At 46.8% G+C, this 18948-nt stretch overlaps 1 protein-coding gene across 3 annotated transcripts; it reads left to right on the top strand.

Annotated features, from left to right (window-relative positions):
- The first annotated feature begins 2328 nt into the window (after positions 1 to 2328).
- Cops7a (COP9 signalosome subunit 7A) lies at positions 2329 to 9331 on the top strand. Of its 3 annotated transcripts, none has more exons than XM_008825386.3 (8): positions 2329 to 2481; positions 2904 to 3108; positions 5315 to 5390; positions 5566 to 5654; positions 6876 to 7078; positions 7878 to 7983; positions 8142 to 8293; positions 8475 to 9331. In XM_008825386.3, the coding sequence occupies exons 2-8, from the start codon at positions 2947 to 2949 to the stop codon at positions 8512 to 8514; spliced, it is 828 nt and encodes a 275-aa protein (XP_008823608.1). In that variant the 5' UTR covers positions 2329 to 2481; positions 2904 to 2946; the 3' UTR covers positions 8515 to 9331. The 3 variants fall into 3 exon arrangements, with proteins under 3 accessions (XP_008823608.1, XP_008823610.1, XP_008823609.1); XM_008825388.2 differs by having other exon boundaries at positions 2423 to 2570; XM_008825387.3 differs by lacking the exon at positions 2329 to 2481 and adding an exon at positions 2482 to 2621.
- Positions 9332 to 18948: the final 9617 nt, after the last annotated feature.

Below are 18948 nucleotides of genomic sequence, written 5' to 3'. Positions count from 1 at the left end.
AAAAACAAATTTATGTGTTGGAGGCTGGGTATGGTGGCTCATACCTTTAATCTCAGCATTCGGGGAGCAGAGGCAAACCAATCTCTGTGAGTTAGAGGCCAACTGTTCCAGGCCTATCTCAAGTTTGAGACCTTATCTCAAAACTGAAAAAAAAAAAAGTTTAAATGATCTGCACTTTGAAACTTTGGTATATTTTGTCTTTATGATGTTATTCTTTGGTGGTTTTTCTGTTTTGTTCTGTTTTCTGAGACAGCATCTCATTACATAGGCCAGGTTGGCCTTGAACTTGTGATCCTCCTATTTTATTCTCCCAACTCCCAGAATATAGGTGCAGGCCATCATGCCTGGCTATGATGTCAATCTTGGCTTTTTTCCTGTTGTACCTCACATCTAATCAACTTGCAAATAATGTTCACTCTGCCTTTAAATTCAGAATCAAACTATTTCTCTGGCTTCTGCCTGGTCCAAGTTGTCACTGTCACTTGCCTGCAAACTTGTAGTAGTCTACTTGGTCTTCTTGCTTCTGTCCATACAACCATCACTGTAATTAAAATAAAATGATTACATTCATTCATGGGAAGGGACATGTCACTGCATGCATGTGGACATCAGAGGACAGCCTCTGACAGTCAGTTCTCTCCTTCTAAGACGTGGGTCCAGGGATGGAACTCGGGCTCTGTCAGGCTTGGCAGCATGCACTTTTACCTGCTGAGTACATGCATACCCACACAAACATGTTCACCACCCCCAACCTCATGTATTTAGTACATTGTTTTCCTTGTTTTCTCTAGCTTCTGTTTCTACTTCCTAATTGTTCTCCATCTTTCTCTCACAGAACTGTACATCATGACAGCCAGAACTGGTTTTATATCTAATCTCTCATTCACAGATATGGAATAGAAAATACTGTAACACAGCCTTATGTGCTTTAAGGTCACAAGTAGTGTAAGAAAATCAGGCTGAGACCTCAGATTATTTCTCTTTCCTTAATGCCTCCTTTTCTACTCTTTCTCATCTCTCTCTTATTCCCTCCTTCCCTCCCTCAGACCAATATATAACCCAGATGCACCTGGAGCTCACTATATAGTCTAGGCTAGCCTTGAAGCCAGGAAGTTCCTACCTTAGCCTCCCAAGTGCTAGATTACAAGTGTGTGCCACCACAACACCCAGCAATTTTTTTTAGCACAGTGTTAGTATCAGATAAACGTGCACTTTGATCTCAGGCTGATGATCTTCAACAAATTATTTAACTTCTGTGTTAGGTTCTCATGCACATGTGTGTGTGTGTGTCTGTGTTTTGATATAGGGTCTTCCTATGAACTTTTAACTCTCCTGCCTTAGCTTCCTGAATGCTACGATTATAGGCATTTACCAGTATGTCTGGCCTTATCTGACATTAATTTGCACATCAGAGGGTTTCTAGGAAGATTGAAAGAAGTTTATCATGGCCAGGTGTGGTGGTTAGCACCTTTAATCCCAGTACCCTACAGGGAGACCCTGTCTCAAAAAGACCCCCCCAAATATGTATTTTATTTTAAAACTTTTTATGTGTAGGAGTGTATTACTTGCATGTCCTGTCAAGCAATGCCGGCAGAGGTCAGAAGAGGGCATTGGATTCCCCTGGAACTGGAGTTAGGAATGGCGATTAGCCACCAGGTGGGCGCTGAGACTCGCACACTGGTCTTCTGCAAGAGAAGCCTTAATCGCTGAACCAGCTCTACGGTCCCATTATAAACTTCAAACAAACAAACAAACAAAAAACAGGATCTCTGGGGCTGGAGAGATGGCTCAGTGGTTATGAGCACTGGCTGCTCTTGCAGAGGACCCGGGTTCAATTCCCAGCACCCACATGGTTGCAAACACCTGCCCTTAACGCCAGCTCCAAGGGATCCGATGCCTTCTTGGCCTCAGTGGGCACTGCACGACATGGGTGTACTTACACACAAGTGGCAAAACACTCATGCACATAAAATAGAAATTTTTTTTTTAAAAAGGTGAGTTCTTGAACTACCAAACTATCTCTACGGCTAACTCCTAATAATTTCTTCCTTTCTCTTCGTCTCTCCCCATTTTCTTCTGCACTTTCTTGAAGCGCCATCTCATCCCAGGAACTGCGTGCTGCCCGCATCTCATTTCCAGCAGCTTCTAGGTGACACCGAGCTATCCAGCACCGCCGCCCGCAGCACCTCGCGCTCTCGCACCATATTAACAAAGTAGCAAGTAGGCGTCTGGCATCTCTGCCCAGCTACCAATCAGGAAAGTAGAACCGCTGTATCCCTCCCCTGCCTCTTCGGCCGTCGGAAAGCGGAAGTAGAGGATGCCCTCCCGGAACCTGCACCGTGACAGCGGAAGTGCAGCCGGAACTTGGCCATAGAAGTGCGGGCTAGAGCGACCCTTCGGAAGCTGGCAGGAAAGGCTGGGGACAGCTGCCGGAGGTGACGGAGCGGCGGCCCCGCCCCATGAGCTGGAAGAAGTGTCCAGGTAGCGGCCGCAGAGTATCACCGGGCACCGTGGGCCGTGGGTGTGGGCCCCACAGTCTCCTTAAGGAGGGGGCGAAGCCACCCGTGGGGGTGAGGTCACGTGGCTGCGGGCACGTGCAGGGCACGAGTTAAGAGCTGGGGGTGCGTAGTTGTTGGGGCGGACACCATGTGCCACCCGTTCCCTCATCACCCCTTGTGTCTTGGGGCTCCATGGGGTGCACGTGGTGGGGCCTGGGATTAGGCCCCAGGGTCTGGGGAGACGGTGGGAGTGGCAGCCGGCAAACCTTAGAGCTGGTTTCAGACAGTTGCAGCTCCGACTTTTCGCTGCAGTGACTTAGTCTCTTCAGTCCAGTTCGATACATTTCAGCTTCCCGTCCCGACAGTACTCAGGGAGCTCTAGCGTCTCATCTTCTTTCCTTGCAGCTCCAGACCTTCCGAGACCAGGGCCCCGCACCTCAGTGCAGCCATGAGTGCGGAGGTGAAGGTGACAGGGCAGAACCAGGAGCAGTTTCTGCTCCTGGCCAAGTCTGCCAAGGGGGCAGCGCTGGCCACACTCATCCATCAGGTGCTGGAAGCCCCTGGTGTCTACGTGTTTGGGGAACTGCTGGATATGCCCAATGTTAGAGAGGTGGGTTGCTGGCCTGTGTAGCCCACAGAGAACCGAGAGACAGAAGTTTCCCTCAGAGAATGGATGGGCACATTGTGTAGCCACTGAGGTGAACAGGGTACTTATGGATTAGCTTCCGGAAGTAAGCAATCAAATAAACATCTCCATTTTTCTTTGCGATGAGGGATTTGTAAAACTTAGTATTTTGCCCCCCCCCCATTTTTTTTTAATGTGTATGAGTGTTTTGCCTGCATGTATGTAAATGTACCATGTTACATGCCAAGGAGGCCAGAAGAGGGTATTGGATCTCCTGGAACTGGAGTTATAGTCTGATGGTTGTTAGCTGCCAGGTGGGTGCTGGGAACTGAGCCCAGGTCCTCTGCAAGAGCAGCCAGTAAGTACTCTCCACTGCTGAGCCACCCTCACTAGCCCTTTGTTTTTGAGACAGTCTTAACATACATACCTGACTGGCTTTGGTATCACTAGTAGTCCAGGCTGGCCTTGAACTTGTGGGCATCTTCCTGACTGTGCCTTGTGCAGAATTTTTCTTTTTGTCTTTTTGAAACAGGGTCTCCCTGTAGGCCCAGCTGGCCTGGAATTCGCTATGTAGACCAGGCTGGCCTTGAACTCTCAAGAGATCTGCCTGCCTCTGCCTCCCAAGTGCTGGGATTAAAGGTGTGTGTCACCATACCTGGCAGAATTTTTTTTTTTAAGCAAAAGAACATGTTATTCGGAATAGCACACCTTAGTTCCAACCTATTTCCACCAATGTAATATCTCTTTAATAGTCACCTTGATCACAGAAACTTATTTTAGGGCCTCATTTTTCTCTTAAAAAAGGTGATGAGAGTCTGGGATGTAGCTCCGTTGGTAGACTGCCTGCCTAGCATGCACAGAGACTTGGGTTCCATCCCATCATTGCATAAAACTGGGCATGGTGTGTGGCACACATCTGTAATCCCAGCACTTGATAGATTAAGGCAGGAGGATCACAAGTTTGAACAAGCCTGGGTAACTTAGACCCTTTTCAAAAAGAAATAGGGATGTAGCTTAGTGAAAGAGCTCTTGCCTACAGTGCATAAGGCCCCATTTTTCAGTCCTAAGAACTACATAAAGGGGAAGGAAAAAAAAAATAACACTGCCCCTCACTGTTATTGATGAAAGATTGTGGGAAAGTGTAAAGTCTCTTACAAATGGAAGGTGCTTACTAAATTATGCTGTATTTCCGTAAGGGTAGAATATACTGATTCATTTAGGGTGTCTTCTTCCTGAAGACAGATGGCGAACTGTTAGAAATACAGCGAAGAGAACGATTCACAGAAATGGTAAAGTTAAGACATTAAGTTTAGAGCAAGTGGATTGCTGAGACTTGGGGCACTGCCTGCATCCTGAGATGCAGACTGGTATAAGGGAAAATAGCCAAGTTTTGAAGGGCCTATGATTGAATGAGAGAGAGGACTTTTTTGGATTGCTGGTTTACAGAAAATTTGCTCTTTTGTCCCTGATTTTATCTGCAGTGAAACTAAAGTATATCCTCACAATGAAGGAAAAGAAATACTTTCTCATTGAGTGTCTGTTTAGTATTATGCCCCTGGTCTAGGAATGCCAGAAAAGTACAAGATGCTGGGTTTACCCTTCAGGCTTATCAGATAAATGGAGAAAAATGTGTGAGTCATTTATTTAGCAAGAGTTTATTGAGAGAGCCAACTCCATGTATGACTCTGCTAGATCTTGTGGGGTAGCAGATACTGGTCTGTAGCCATGGTTTAAAGTGTTCTTAGGGGAGAAATTGCTGCAGGGACAAGTGCCAGGATGAGCGGTAGGAGAGGAGATACTGTGGGTGATGTAAGCAGCCTCCCCATGAGGAGGGGCTGAAGCACACCTTTGTAGATTCAGATGCTTAAAGATATAATCAAATTCAAAACTAGTATATATACTGTCTGTGGGCCAGAACAACATAATTTGCAGTGTCTGATGCATGTATGTTATATTCTGAATATTTTAACCCTGATTTAGAGTAGAATTAGTTGTACAGTGTAACAAAGGGCCAGAGGTAGAAGTGAGACCTTAAAGAGAAGGTGTGTGGTCAAAGATGTAGTGAAAGCTGCTTGATGAACCAGGAACGGTATCATTGGGAAAGATGGAGTCTGAAGGTTGAGTTCAAAACAGGGTAAGGCAAGAGGTACCAGGAGAGGTACTTCCTGTCACTTCTCGTACATTCTTACAGCTGGCAGAAAGTGACTTTGCCTCCACGTTCCGGCTGCTCACGGTCTTTGCCTATGGGACCTATGCTGACTATTTAGGTAAGTAGGGGCTGCATAGAGATGGGAGAAGGGCAATTTCTGGAGAGACTTTAGAAAAATGTCCTGAGATGCCCTACTTAGTTACATACGGTTAGTGTGAAGACTGTAATTGGTGTGGAGAACTTGTAGGAGAGACTGAAAGCCAGATTCCCAGTGTTATGTCCTTTCTCACTAGCTGAAGCCAGGAATCTTCCCCCACTCACCGAGGCTCAGAAGAATAAACTTCGACATCTTTCAGTTGTCACTCTAGCCGCCAAAGTTAAGGTAAGCCCAAAGCCAGTGAGGTCTAGACCATCTTGTGAGTCCCTGGGAGTCTGCACCAGGACAGCCCTTGACCCAACTGCCGCCTCTTCCTATCCTCCCTTTTCCTCCCCTTTGTCAAGGTACCTAAACTCCATTACTGCAGCCATTAAGGCTGAACAGCCTCTCAGTTTGTGTTTGGTTGTTATTTTTCAATCAGCTTAAGTTTTAAGTAACCTTCTGTAGTGTTTTGAGTCAAAATAGCCATTACGATGCTGTTCCTGTTTGATTCACCATACAAAGTTTCATGCCAACAAAGCCTCAGAGCCAGAGTTGGGGCTGTTCTGTGAAATGCTGGGCTTATGTTTGTTAGAATATATTACCAGAAATATATATCTCCCAGAAATATCTCTGTATTCCCAAGGGACTCAGTTTTTTGTTGAATGTCATGTACCCTAAGTCCGCATTCTCCCAGTTGTTAATTAGAACCGAGTCCTTCTGGTGATTTTTGGTGAAATCAAGCTTATGAGTGTAGATGCCCAAAAGAAATGCTAGTCTGTAAGTAGGCCAAGTCTAAGCAATAGAATAACTCTAGACCACTCCCATTACTCAATCCCATGCCATCAGTGTGATCTTATGAGATACCTTAGCTAGGGCCAAAGGAATGATACCAAGAAGATGTCACACTCCCCTGCTATGCTGTAGGGATGAAGCATGGGACCGGGCTGGCATGTGTCTTGGTGTGTGGTGGCTCACATTTCCAAGCCTAGCACTTGGGTGGCTGAGAGAGAAGAATTGTTGCAAAATTAAATCCAGCCAGGGCTACTAAGTGAGACTTTGTTTCAAAAGACCATTTAAAAAAAAACAAACAGTCAATGTGGTGTTGCACACCTTTAATCCCAGCACTTGGGAGGCAGAGGCAGGCGTATCTCTGTGAGTTCAAGGCCAGCCTGGTCTCCATAGTGAGTTCCATGACAGCTGGGGCTATAGGGAAACCCTGTCTCAAAAAGACAAAAAGAAACAGATTGTCCTCTTCATGTTGATGGGTGTGTGTGTGTGTGTGTGTGTGTGTGTGTGGCTTTTTTGAGGTGGGGATACTTCTGTTTTGCCTTGTAGGAAATAGTTTAGGAATAGGAGTGGAAGACTTGTGGGTCTGGGCCGTGGGTAAAAAGAGGGAAGAAGGTTCTGGGAAGCCCTTCTCTGTTTTTGAACCCCACAAATCCTGTTCTGGCCCCCGGTCCCCAGTGTATCCCATATGCAGTGTTGCTGGAGGCCCTGGCCCTGCGGAATGTGCGGCAACTAGAAGATCTTGTGATTGAGGCTGTGTATGCTGACGTCCTGCGTGGCTCCCTGGACCAGCGGAATCAGCGGCTGGAGGTTGACTACAGCATTGGGCGGGACATCCAGCGCCAGGACCTCAGTGCCATTGCCCGAACCCTGCAGGAGTGGTGAGAACTTTGTCTCCCAGCCTTGACCCTTCTCTTCTCACTAGAGAAGAGGGCGAGGGGAAGGACTGGGCTGCAGAGGTTTAGCCCAAGAGACCCGGAAACCAGCTCTTTCTTCAAACACTTCAGAGGGGGCCTGGGTAGTAAGAGGTGTTGGGGTATAATTTGGGAAGGGAACAGCAGTGGTGCTCTTGAACAGCTCTTAACTGGAGGTCGGTCACTGTCACAGCCTGGGTTTAGTACACTAATGCATGACGCCATGGGCTTCTCTGTTCTTTTCCTCTTTGTATCCCTGTCTAACTTTACTGTAGCCCCAGCTGGCCTGGAACTTGCTGTGTAGACCAGGCTGGCCTTGAACTCACAGAGATCCACCTGCCTCTTTTGGGGGTAAAGGCGTGCAACACCGTATCTGGCTTTGTTTGTTTGATTTTTGAGACAGAGTCTCCCTGTAGCTACAGATGGCCTGGAACTCACTATGTAGATCAGACTGGCCTCCATCTCACAGAGATCTGCCTGCCTCTGCCTCCTGAGTGCTGTGATCAAAGGTGTGCGCCACCAAGCTTGACTTTCCTATCCTGCTTTGTTTCCAGTTCCTACTCCCAGCCTGTCTGTATCACTCCCAGTACTTATCGCTCTCTTATCCTATCCCAGGGTTCTTGTTGCTGAGCATACTGTTATAGCGGGTTTCCAGCTCAGCCAAGGGTTTAGATTCCAGCTCCTAGGCTGGCTTTTGGGTGTTTTTGAATGAGTCTGCAGTCACAGCCCTCTTCTGCTGACAGTTTGTCTCTCCTGATTCCCACAGGTGTGTGGGCTGTGAGGTTGTACTGTCAGGCATCGAGGAGCAAGTGAGTCGTGCTAACCAGCACAAGGAGCAGCAGCTAGGCCTGAAACAGCAGATTGAGAGTGAGGTGAGCAGGCAGGGGACACGCTGGATTTCAGCTCCCAAGCCCGGGCACCTGGCCTGTGCACAGTGGTTGAGACATGGCTGATGCAGATAGGTAAGATGATCAGCACCTGTCAGGCTCTGGAGCCTCCCTTACTCTCCCCATTCCTTTCGTCCTGATAGGTTGCCAACCTTAAAAAAACTATTAAAGTTACAACAGCGGCGGCAGCTGCAGCCACTTCTCAGGACCCTGAGCAACATCTGACTGAGCTGAGAGAGCCAGCACCGGGCACCAACCAGCGCCAGCCCAGCAAGAAAGCCTCAAAGGGCAAGGGGTGAGCCCATGTGGCGGGAGCTGCTTGCTTCTGGGAACCCCGCTTTTACCTCAGGGACTTGGCTGCTCTACTTCCTTTAGTCTTTTGCATGGGGATAGGGAATGGGGGGATTCTCCAGGAGTTAGGGGATCCCTTGTATCCCCTCTCTCTTTCTCTCTCTTCTCTCTCTTCCCCTTGCCAGGCTCCGAGGGAGCGCCAAGATTTGGTCCAAGTCGAACTGAAAGGACTTGTTTCTCCCCTGGGGATGTGGGGGTCTCAGCTGCCTGCCTGCCTACCCCTTAGGAGACCTCAGAGAGCCTTCCTGTGCCCCTGGCCAGCTGATAATACTAGCCCATGACTTTTCATCTTCTCCTCCCCCAAGTGTAGATCACACCCTCTGTAGTAGGGGAGGAGGCCGGTCCAGGTCATGTTTTGTTGGTGGTACTTATGTGTTCCATTGCCTCCTGTCCCGCCATCCTGCCATGCTTGCTCTCATCTTCCTTTAAGCACTCGGCCACTGTTTCTGCCCATTACCCTGTCATTGGGTGGGTTGGTTGGTAGTCCTGTTGGAGGTTGCTGTCTCCAGCACAATCCACAGGTCTCTGCCATGCCTACCTTTGCATGCTTAATCTGTGGTTCCTACTCCCTCCCCATGCCTTGGGTGGTATCTGAACAGCCATGGGAGGGGGCCCCCACCTCCATCCCAGCCTTAGAGTTTCAGAACCCATCTACCATTCTGGTCGTGCCTGGATACTTTCATCCTAAATTGCATCACACTACGGTTTTTCTTTCCTTTCTCCTTTCTTGGGGTCCTGGGAGTACTGCTGCTTCAGTGACCCCAGAGCCTAAAACAGCTGCTTCTTAAGATGTTAAGAAATGGTTCTTTCTTAATACTTATCTTAGGAAACCCTATAGAAATCCTGGAAGGATTTATATCCCCTATTGTGAGTTTGGTGGGGAAGGGAATATAGATTGTAATAAAAGGGGGGGGGTATATATGAATAGATCTATATATAACATGACACAGAAATAAATCTATGAGAAATCTATGTACAAAAATGCCGGGAACTGGGTCTCTTCTTTCTTTGATGCTTGTTAACAGGGAGAAGACTAATTCCCAGTCCACCCTAAACCAAAGTACTGGAAAGTGAAAAGAACCAGATACTATTTGCAGTTTTGGCCTAGCAGCCAGGAGACCTAGATCCTGGGTTCTGTGACTGTGGACAGATTGCTCCCTGTCTTAGTACATGTTCAGAAGTAATGGGCACTTACTGAGCACCAGTATGTGATAGCACTGGAGAGACAAACTGACCATCACTGTCTGTATGCTCCAAGACCTTCAGTCTATTTCCTTTCACCTCAGACTTAAAGGGGAGGAGGAGTTGGTGATGAACTTGAATTTTCACATTGAAAACAAAATTATCAGATTTGTTGAGTTTTGGCCCTTTTCTCCAAGTTAGTTTCCTAAGAAGTATGTGAAGAGATTGGTCTCTTGGGTTAGAGTGCTGCATGCTCTCTGCTCCCTGGACTTTAGAAACTCTACTTCGAGGGGCAGTTGAACCCTCAGCTGTGAAGTGCTGTCCTTGAGGGGCCTACCAGGGCTAGTGTTGACTGGGCAAAGCTATCAGTTATGGAACCACAAAGTAGGAGTGTGGTCCTACTGGGGTTTTGTTTTGTTTTGTCTGTCTTTTTGAGACAGGGTCTCCCTGTAGCCACAGCTGGCCTGAATTCACTCTGGAAACCAGGCTGGCCTTGAATTCACAGAGATCAGCCTCCAGCTTGTTTATTTTTTATATTGTCTCCTATATCCCATGCTGGCCTTGGATATGCTACGTAGCCAAGGATGACCTTGAATTTATAATCTTCCTGCCTCTACCTCCTGAGTGCTGAGATTACAGGCTTGATGATCCCACCAAGCCTGGTTTGGTTGATACTCCTGACTTCTCAGCTTTGCCCTGGGTAGACTGGTTGATTCTGTTGCCTCTGAAATAAACCCCCTTTTTTCTCCCAGACTCTTAAGTGTGTAGAAGGTGCTGGTTCCTGGTGTTTTGAGCCCACCCTCTAACCCTGCCCATGTTCCAGTTTTTCCTTTGGAACTTAATATCTCCTTTTCTTAAAGGCTGGTCCCAGCTAATGGCCCATAACTTCTAAGACCTCTCTAATTCCACACTTCTGTGAATGGCTCTAAAATCCCATGTAACTTGGATGCAAACTGCCTGGCTTCATACCCAAAGAGCTTCGAAGGGAGACCATTCACATCCCTTGGATCACAGTGTGATGAGCCAGATGTGGTGGTGCATCCTTGTTCCAGCATGAGAGACCGAGGCAGGAAGATCTCAAGTTCAAGGCTAACCAGAGCTCTTCTCTCAAAAAAACAGGGCTGGCCAGGCCTGGTGGCACACACCTTAATCTCAGCACTTGGTAGGCAGAGTAAGGTGGATCTCTCTTGAGTTCCAGGCCAGCCAGGCAGCCAAGGCTACATAGTGAGATCCTGTCTCAAAATATTTTAAAAAAGAAACATGGGCTGGGATGTAGCTCATTGTTAGAGTGCTTACCTGGTGGTGTTCATCGTTTATAGGACTGTGACTTTGCCCCTAACCCCATTACCCCAAAAGAGGGCCATGAGAAGGCTCAGCTAGCTACCTGCCACCAGCCTGAAACCCAGATTTGATCCCGGGATCCATATGGTAAAAGAAGACAACCAACTCAGTGCAGTTGCCCTCTGACCTCCATGCATGTACATATGCGCACATGCATGCACACACACAAAACCAGAAAAGAAAAAGAATAAACAAGCCAACGTCTCTGAAGCTGAAAAATGGTAGATGGGCCCACACAAAATGCTGGAGATTATCTGTTGTCTTATTTATTTGATAACACATGTGAACAATGTATTTTGAGCATGTCTACACCCAATTCCTCCCCCAGGCACCCCCCAATCTCTTTCCCCCTTCATGTCTTCCCTCTTTTGTGTGGATCCATTGAGTCCAGTTAATGCTGCCTGTTGGCATGCTGACTGAAGTTGTTGGCTTAGTCTTTTAAAAATTTTTTTAATTTTTTATTTTTTGAGTGTATTGCCTATATGTATGTAAGTGTACCTGTGTTGTACAGTGCCCTCAGAGGTCAGAAGAGGGTATCAGGGCCCCTGGAACTGGAGTTATAGATTGTTGTTAGCCACCATGAGGGTGCTGGGAACCAAACCTGGGTCCTCTGCAAGAGCAGCCAGTGCTCTTAACTGCTGAGCGATCTCTCCAGCCCCTTGGCTTAATCTTGTGCCTGTAACCAGAGTTGCAATGAGTTCATCAGTGGCCCTGCCACGTCCAGAAGGCACCATTTCATAGCTCTCCTTCCCATCCTTCAGCTCTTGCACTCTTTTCTGACCCCTCTTCTGGGATGTTCCCTGAGCTTTGAGGGGTGAAGAGGTATAAATGTTCCATTTAGGGCTGAGCATTCAATAGACATTCATTCTCAGCACTTTGGGCAATTCTGAGTCTATGGATTAACTCTAAGCACTGTAGAGTGAAGTGTCTCTGAAGAGTGAAGGCAACTCTATGTTTATAAATGAATGTTTAGAACACAGTTGACCACATGTTCACTTAGCAAGACAGCAGTAGTAGGTTTCCCTCTAGGCCTATGACCTCTGAGCCATGGGCTTTCGAACAGGTTTGTGTATCAGACATGAATTCCCTCCTGTGGCGCAGTCCTCAAGTCCTACCCCAAAGTGGTTGGTTACCCACATAGTGAGATCCAGTCACAAAACAACAACAAACAAAACCTTCACTGCTGCGGACTAGTTTTCATAGTGTCAGGTGTTATGCAGGCCTCTGGGGAAAAGCCATTGCTGTTACCTTCCAGTGGTGAACCCCACGTGCTACAATAACATCTTGCCAGGCAAAATCTGCCCACTGTTGTATTAGGGGCATTTAGTTTTTTTTCTGTTTTTGAGACGAGGACTCACTATGTAGCCCTGGCTGGCCTGGAACTTGCTTGCTGTGTAGACTTGCTGGCCTCAAACACCTGCTTCTGCCTCCCAAGTGCTGGGATTAAAGGCCTGTCCCACCACACCCCGAATCAGCAGGAAAGTAGTTTTCAGGTCAGTTCCAACTTGATTTCTCTCTGTTGTACAACCAAAGTGTATCGGATCTTCAGTAAGAGGGCCTTTGCATCTAGATCTGGTGGCCAGCCAAGAGCAATGGCAGTAGCCTGTGTTGTTTTGGGGGTCTCCCTGATCAATAACTTAACAGAGAAGTATCCCACACCTAGCACTGAGATTTTCAGTTAATAACCCATGTATTCTGGGGAAGCATTGTCCACCCATGCAAGAGACCTGTGTTCAAATTCCTTTCTTTTTTCCCCCAATAGTTTTTAATTAGCTTACAAAGTAGTGGGGTTTGGGGGCTGGAGAGGTGGCTAGGCAGTTAAAACCACCTTCTGCTCTTCCAAAGGATCTGAGTTTGGTTCCTAGCGCTCATGTCAGGTAACTCACAACCACTTGTAACTCTAGCACTAAGGGACCTGACACCTTCTGGCCTCCACAGGTTACTGCACACATGTAACATTCATTCACACAGATACACACACATATACATTAAAATCCTTTTAAAAGTATCAGACATCAAGCATGGTGGTGCATGCCTTTAATCCTAGCACTTGGGAGGCAGAGGCAGGTGGATCTCCATGATGGAGGCCAGCCTGATCTGTAAGTTCCAGACCAGCTAGGGCTACAGAGAGACCCTGTTTCAACCAACCTCCCCACCCCCCAAAAAAGTGATGGGCTTCCATAAGGTTTTTTTTTTTTTTTTTTTTTTGGTCTCTGTGAAGCAGGGTCTCCCTATAGCCCCAGCTGTCCTGGAACTCACTATGTAGAACAGGCTGGCCTTGAACTCAGAGATCTGCCTGCCTCTGCCTCCCAAGTGCTGGGACTACAGGCGTGTGCCACCACACCCGGCCATAAGGTTTTTTTCATACATCCTTAGTTTTTGTTTCAGTCTGGGTTATGGAAATGTTCCCTGCCCCAGTTTGGGGTTTGGGAGACAGTTCAGACTGGCCTGGAACACCCCTTTTACCTGAAGATAACATTGAATTCCTGATCCTTCTGCCTCCACCTCCAAGTGCTGGGATTACAGGCCTTTACTATCACACCTACCCACACTTGATGTTTTACGGAATTTTTATTTTGATTTTTTTTTTATTTTTATTTTTGAAAGAGGATCTTGCTATATAACTAAGACTGACTGAGAACTGTGTAGTATTTTATAGAATACTGTTAGAGGTTTAGACATCTTGGGGGCTAGAGAGATGCCTTAGTGTTTAAGAGTGTGTACTGTTCTTGCAAAGCATCCAAGTTCGGTTCCCAGCACCTACACCATGTGGCTCACAGTCACCTCTAACTCCAACTTCAGGGGGATTCTGTATCTCTGGGCACATGTAACATGCACAATCCCCCACACAGAAAAATCATAAAAACAATCTGGTGAAATACATAGAAAGACTACTAAAGTTTATGAATGGTTAAAAAAAAATTAAAAATTCCCCACCGAGGTGACTATTCTGATAGGCAGGTGGAACAGAATCTAGATATATATCAAAGCAGTATGTTATTGCTGTGTAACAACTCAGCCTAAAATATAGAGGCTTTAAACAGCTAGGTTTGATGGTGCATGACTATAACCCATCACTTGTGAAACTCGCATAGGAATGCTGTACATTTGAGGCCAGCCTGGGTTACATAGTATCAGGCTGCTCAGGGCAGTACAGCAAGATCGTGTCACACAACAAAAATTCCCAGCCTATTGTCTTTTGGTCCTATGGGAAAAAGCCTGGGTAGAACTGAGTTAATTCTTGCCTTAGGGCTTCCTACAAGCTACAGATAAGGTATAAGCTAGTAGGCTGTGGATGTAGCTCTGTGGTAGAGCTCTTAGTATCATGGTCTTGATTCCCAGTACCCAGAAAGAGGTGTTAAATAAGACCATAGTTATCTCAAGGCTCAAATGGGAAGGACTTGTTTCCAGGCCCACTCAGTGGTGGTCAGCAGGAATCATCACTTCATGGGTGATTGAACTGAAGACATTACCAGGCACTGACCAGTAACTGCCCAGGTAGGCCTCTCCATCATGACAAGAACCAGCAAGATGAAGTCACAGTCTTGTTCTGTTTTTTGAGACAGGGTCTCACTATGTAGCCCTGGCTGGCCTAGAACTTACTAAATAGACCAGGCTGGCCTCAAACTCACAGAGATCTACCAGCCTCTGCCTTTCAAATGCTGGGACTAAAGGTATGCACCATCATGCCTGCTCAGCAAATCCATGATCTTTGTGTTTTTGTTTCTTTCTTTTTTTTTTTTTTTTTGGTCTTTTTGAGACAGGGTGTCCCTGTAGCCCCAGCTGTCTTGGAACTCACTATGTAGACCAGGCTGGCTTTGAACTCACAGAGATCCGCCTGCCTCTGCCTCCCGAGTGCTGGGATTAAAAGGCATGCGCCACCACACCCAGCTTTGTTTCATTTTTTAAGATAGGGTGTCACTATAATTCTGGCTGACCTGAAGCACAACTCAGTTACAGTCTTTTGTAACCTAATCCAAGGAGTGACATACCATCCATCTCTCCCACCATCAAGCAGCCTGTGCTCAAGAGAGTGAATGTTTATTACACAGGGCAAGCCTGTCTGAAGCAGGGATTATTGGGAGCCATGGTGGTCGCTGACCACTAGAACAGTGTTCTATGGACCATTAGCATCAAAATCATTAGAGGAACTTGTCAAAGTATATATACCTTGACACTACTCCCATACCCCCATGCCAGTTCCTATCAAATTAGAGCCTCTAGGTTGTAAATAAATGAGGATCTTGGGTGTTTTTTTGGTTGTTTTTGTGTTTTTGAGGTGAGGTCTCCCTGTAGCCCCTGGAATTTATTATGTAGACCAGGATAGCCTCAATCTCACAGAGATCTGCTTGCCTTTGCCTCTCTAGTGCTGAGATTAAATGCATGTGCCATCATATCTACTGATTTTTAAAAAAATTCATTTTAGGTGTATTAATGTTTTGTCTGCATGTATGTAAGTGCACCCATGTCGTGCAGACACCCTCAGAGGGTGTCAGATGCCCTAGAACTGAACTGGAATTACACAAGGTTATTAAATGCCGTGTGGGTGCTGGGAATGGAACCTGGGTCCTCTGCAAGAGCAGCCAGTGCTCTTAACTGCTGAGCCATCTCCAGCGCCTGGTACTTTTTTTTTTTCTCTTTTTGAGACATGGTCTTCCTGTAGCCTCAGCTGGCTTGGCACTTGCTATGTAGACCAGGCTGGCCTAAATCTCAGATCGATCAGCCTCTGCCTCCCAAGTGCTGGTACTAAAGACTTGCACCACCACACCAGACACCTGGGACATAGTTTTTAAAGAAAGTTTTAAAAAGGTCTTCAAGAGGCTCAGTGAGAAAAGGAGTCTGCTGCCGAGCCTGATGGCTTAGGGTCAATCCCTGGAATCTACAAATTGCAAGAGAGAACCATTCCCTCAAGTTATCCTCTGACCTCCACACGCACCATGGCACAAATGCACTGTGGCATGCCCATGCCCATACACGTACATATACTAATTACATAAGTGGAATCCCTAGGATGGGAACTGGCAGTATGTCTTCTCCACCCTCCTCAGCTTAGCTCTGAGCTATGAAGCCTGAGGTGTAGAAGCACTCTTGCCCAGATTCATGACAACTTGGACTAACTGAAAAGGCTGATACTGCAGGGCTTTGGAGAACAGGTGAAAGGCCTCGCCACCATCTTGGAAGGAAGGATGAGAGAGGTGAAGCCAAGTACATGGCCAGTGAGCAAGACAGGACTTGTCTTTTGATGTTCTTAGGTGCATGGTTATAAACCAGGGGCCTAAGTGCTAAGTATCGTGTGACGAAAACGTCCTCAACAGGGAGAACCACATCGTCTGCAGTCAGAAAACAAATTTTTCAAGAACATGACAAACAGAAACTAGAAGCCCTAGTAAGATTTAACCTGATAAAGAGGAACGGTGCTGTCCTAGGAAGAACACTAGGGTGAATTCCTGGAAGCAGGCTTTGATCTGCCACCTGCCGCCTCTCCCCCAGTATGAAACAGGACAGGACATCAGTCCTATCCAGCTCTTTTCGTTTTTTATTCAGTCAGTTGGTATATATTAACTAAAAAGCCCGAAATAAGTCATGCTGTGTTAAACATTCTGAACACTGGATTTTGGGGTGATTTTTGTCTTTTTGAGTAAATCTATTTTCTATGACTTTTTTTTTTTTTTTGGTCTTTTTGAGATAGGGTAGCCCCAGCTGACCTGGAACTTGCTACGTAGACCAGGCTGGCCTTGAACTCAGAGATCTGCCTGCCTCTGCCTCCCGAGTGCTGGGAGTAAAGGCATGTACCACCATACCTGACACTAAAAAGATTTGTTTTTGTTTAATTGTATGCATAGGGTGTGTGCACATGAGTGTCAGTGCCTGTGGAGGCCAGAGGCATCAGATCCCCCTGGAACTGAAGTCATAGGCATTGTGAGCTGCCTGATATAGGTGCTGGGACCCAAACTCAGTCCTCTGGATGAGCACCTGCTATTAATTGCTGAGCCCTCTCTCCTGCCCCCTTCTAGAATAATTTTTCTGTGATAATTGCTAATAATGAAAGCTAATGTTTACCAGGTGCTTGCTGTGGTCAGGCACTCTGAGTGGTCTGTGAGTATAAACTCACTTAATTTTCATCACAACCTTCTGAGATTGATACATTATTTCCTTCCTCAAAAGATGGGTGTGGCCATATGCCCTTAGGATCTATAATCTCAGCATTTGGAAGGAGGAATTGGGAGGATCAGCCTCTACATACTGAGTTCAAGGCTAGTCTAGACCACAGGAGGCATTTTGCCTCAACAGAAAAGGGGGGTATACAGAGAGGTTATATACAGTGGGAGGGGGTCACATAAAAGGAGAAGTAGGCCCACTTCTCTGTCATTCCACTGTTCCCATGACCAGACTTAGGGTCACAACCTGTACCCAACAAGTTAGGCATGGCTACTTGTTTCTCAATAAGCCAATTAAAAGAGCCAACGTAAAGAGCCAGGTAAAAATCAGAAAGATTATTCAGTGTGAACACATTGGGAAGGGGGACAAAGATCCAGTGAGCCCTCCAGTCTATCTCTGGGGGAGGTTAGCATGCAAGCAGAGGGCTGGAGAGATGGCTCAGCAGTTAAGAGTACCCACATGGTGGCTAGCAACCATACATAACTCCAGTTCCAGTAGATCCAATGCCCTCTTCTGATCTCCGTGGGTAGATTTAAGCAGAGGGCTAGAGTCATGCATATCTAAGCAGTCCAGGTCAAGGTGTGATCATTTTTGACCCATGATTATCTCTCCTGTATATTAATCTGACAAGTTGTAAATCTTTTTTCCCGGAGAAATGTTCCCCTCTGGCTGACCCAGGCTTCTCTTTTCCCAGTTTGAGATTCCTGGGGGAATTCCAACATCTTAGAGCCCATTGTTTCCATAGCTGATAGACTAAGCAAGGGATCCAAGTGTCTCTTTGGAGTATCTTCATCCCTGCCAGGCCTATGACATTCCCGGATGTTATGCATGGAGCAAGTTTCTCAGAAAAGTGAGAGCAGAAAGAATCCAGAACTCAGTGTTCAGTCACACCATTTCTCCTCTCGTTGCCCAGAACTGGGCTCAAAGGCAGCCTGAACTTGAGTTGCACAGGAGCTGCAGACTGCAAGTTCTCTGAGAAAAGGCCTGTCTTACCCATCTCCCAGGCACACCTGGTGACAGTGGCAGTGACAGCACAGTGGTAACTGGCTGGGCAGTCACTCCAGACTCTGAGGAAGGAAATGTGGCCCCAAGGATGTAGGGCAGATCCCATCTGATGCTCTTTCTTTTGCTCTTGTCTGTTGGTACTTGGCCCTGGATGTAGACTCATAGTGGAAATGCCCACAGAGTGGAAAAACTAGAACCCAAACTTTGTGGCTAGAGAATGGGAAGGACCCAGGGACAGCACAAGGGAAATTAAGATAATAAGCCCCCAAATGTGTGAATTCCTGGGCCCTGAGCTGTGTACATATGTATACCTGAGGCTTCATTAGCTGAGTTACAATGGACAACACCCACCCACCCAACACTGGCCCGACTGATCCACGAAGCACTGCAAAAGCTTTGCGAATGAAATGGACTTTAGAGCCACAGTATAGAAAAGACAGCTCAAAGTTGGGTGTGGTGGCACTCTGGAGGCAGAGTCAGGTGGATCTCTGTGAGTTAAAGGCCAGCCTGGTCTACATAGTGAGTTCCAGGCCAGCAGGGGCTACAGGGAGACCCTGTCTCAAAAAGACCAAAAAAAAAAAAAGCAGTTCAAAACTTGTACCCTGGGTCTGGAGGCACATCCCAGTGACAGAGTGTGTTCTCTGCATGCATAAGCCCCAGGTTTGATCCCTAGCAACAAAAACAAAGAGAGCATTTGCTAGGCTGGGTGAAATAGCTCTGTGGGTAAAGGGCACTTGCTGCTCTAAGCCTGACAACCTAAGTTTGATCCCCAGAACCCACATGGTAGAGAGACACATCTCCCACAAGTTGTTCTCTGACATTCATACTTACTCTGGGTGTATTACACACACACACACACACACACACACACACACACACACACACCTAATTTTAGAAGTTTTAAATAAGGGC

The sequence above is a fragment of the Nannospalax galili genome, unplaced genomic scaffold, assembly GCF_000622305.1.
Source record: "Nannospalax galili isolate Female #2095 unplaced genomic scaffold, S.galili_v1.0 scaffold589, whole genome shotgun sequence".
NCBI classification, from domain to species: domain Eukaryota; kingdom Metazoa; phylum Chordata; class Mammalia; order Rodentia; family Spalacidae; genus Nannospalax; species Nannospalax galili.
Note: the sequence above shows the minus strand (reverse complement) of the source record. Positions and strands in the feature narration are given on the sequence as shown.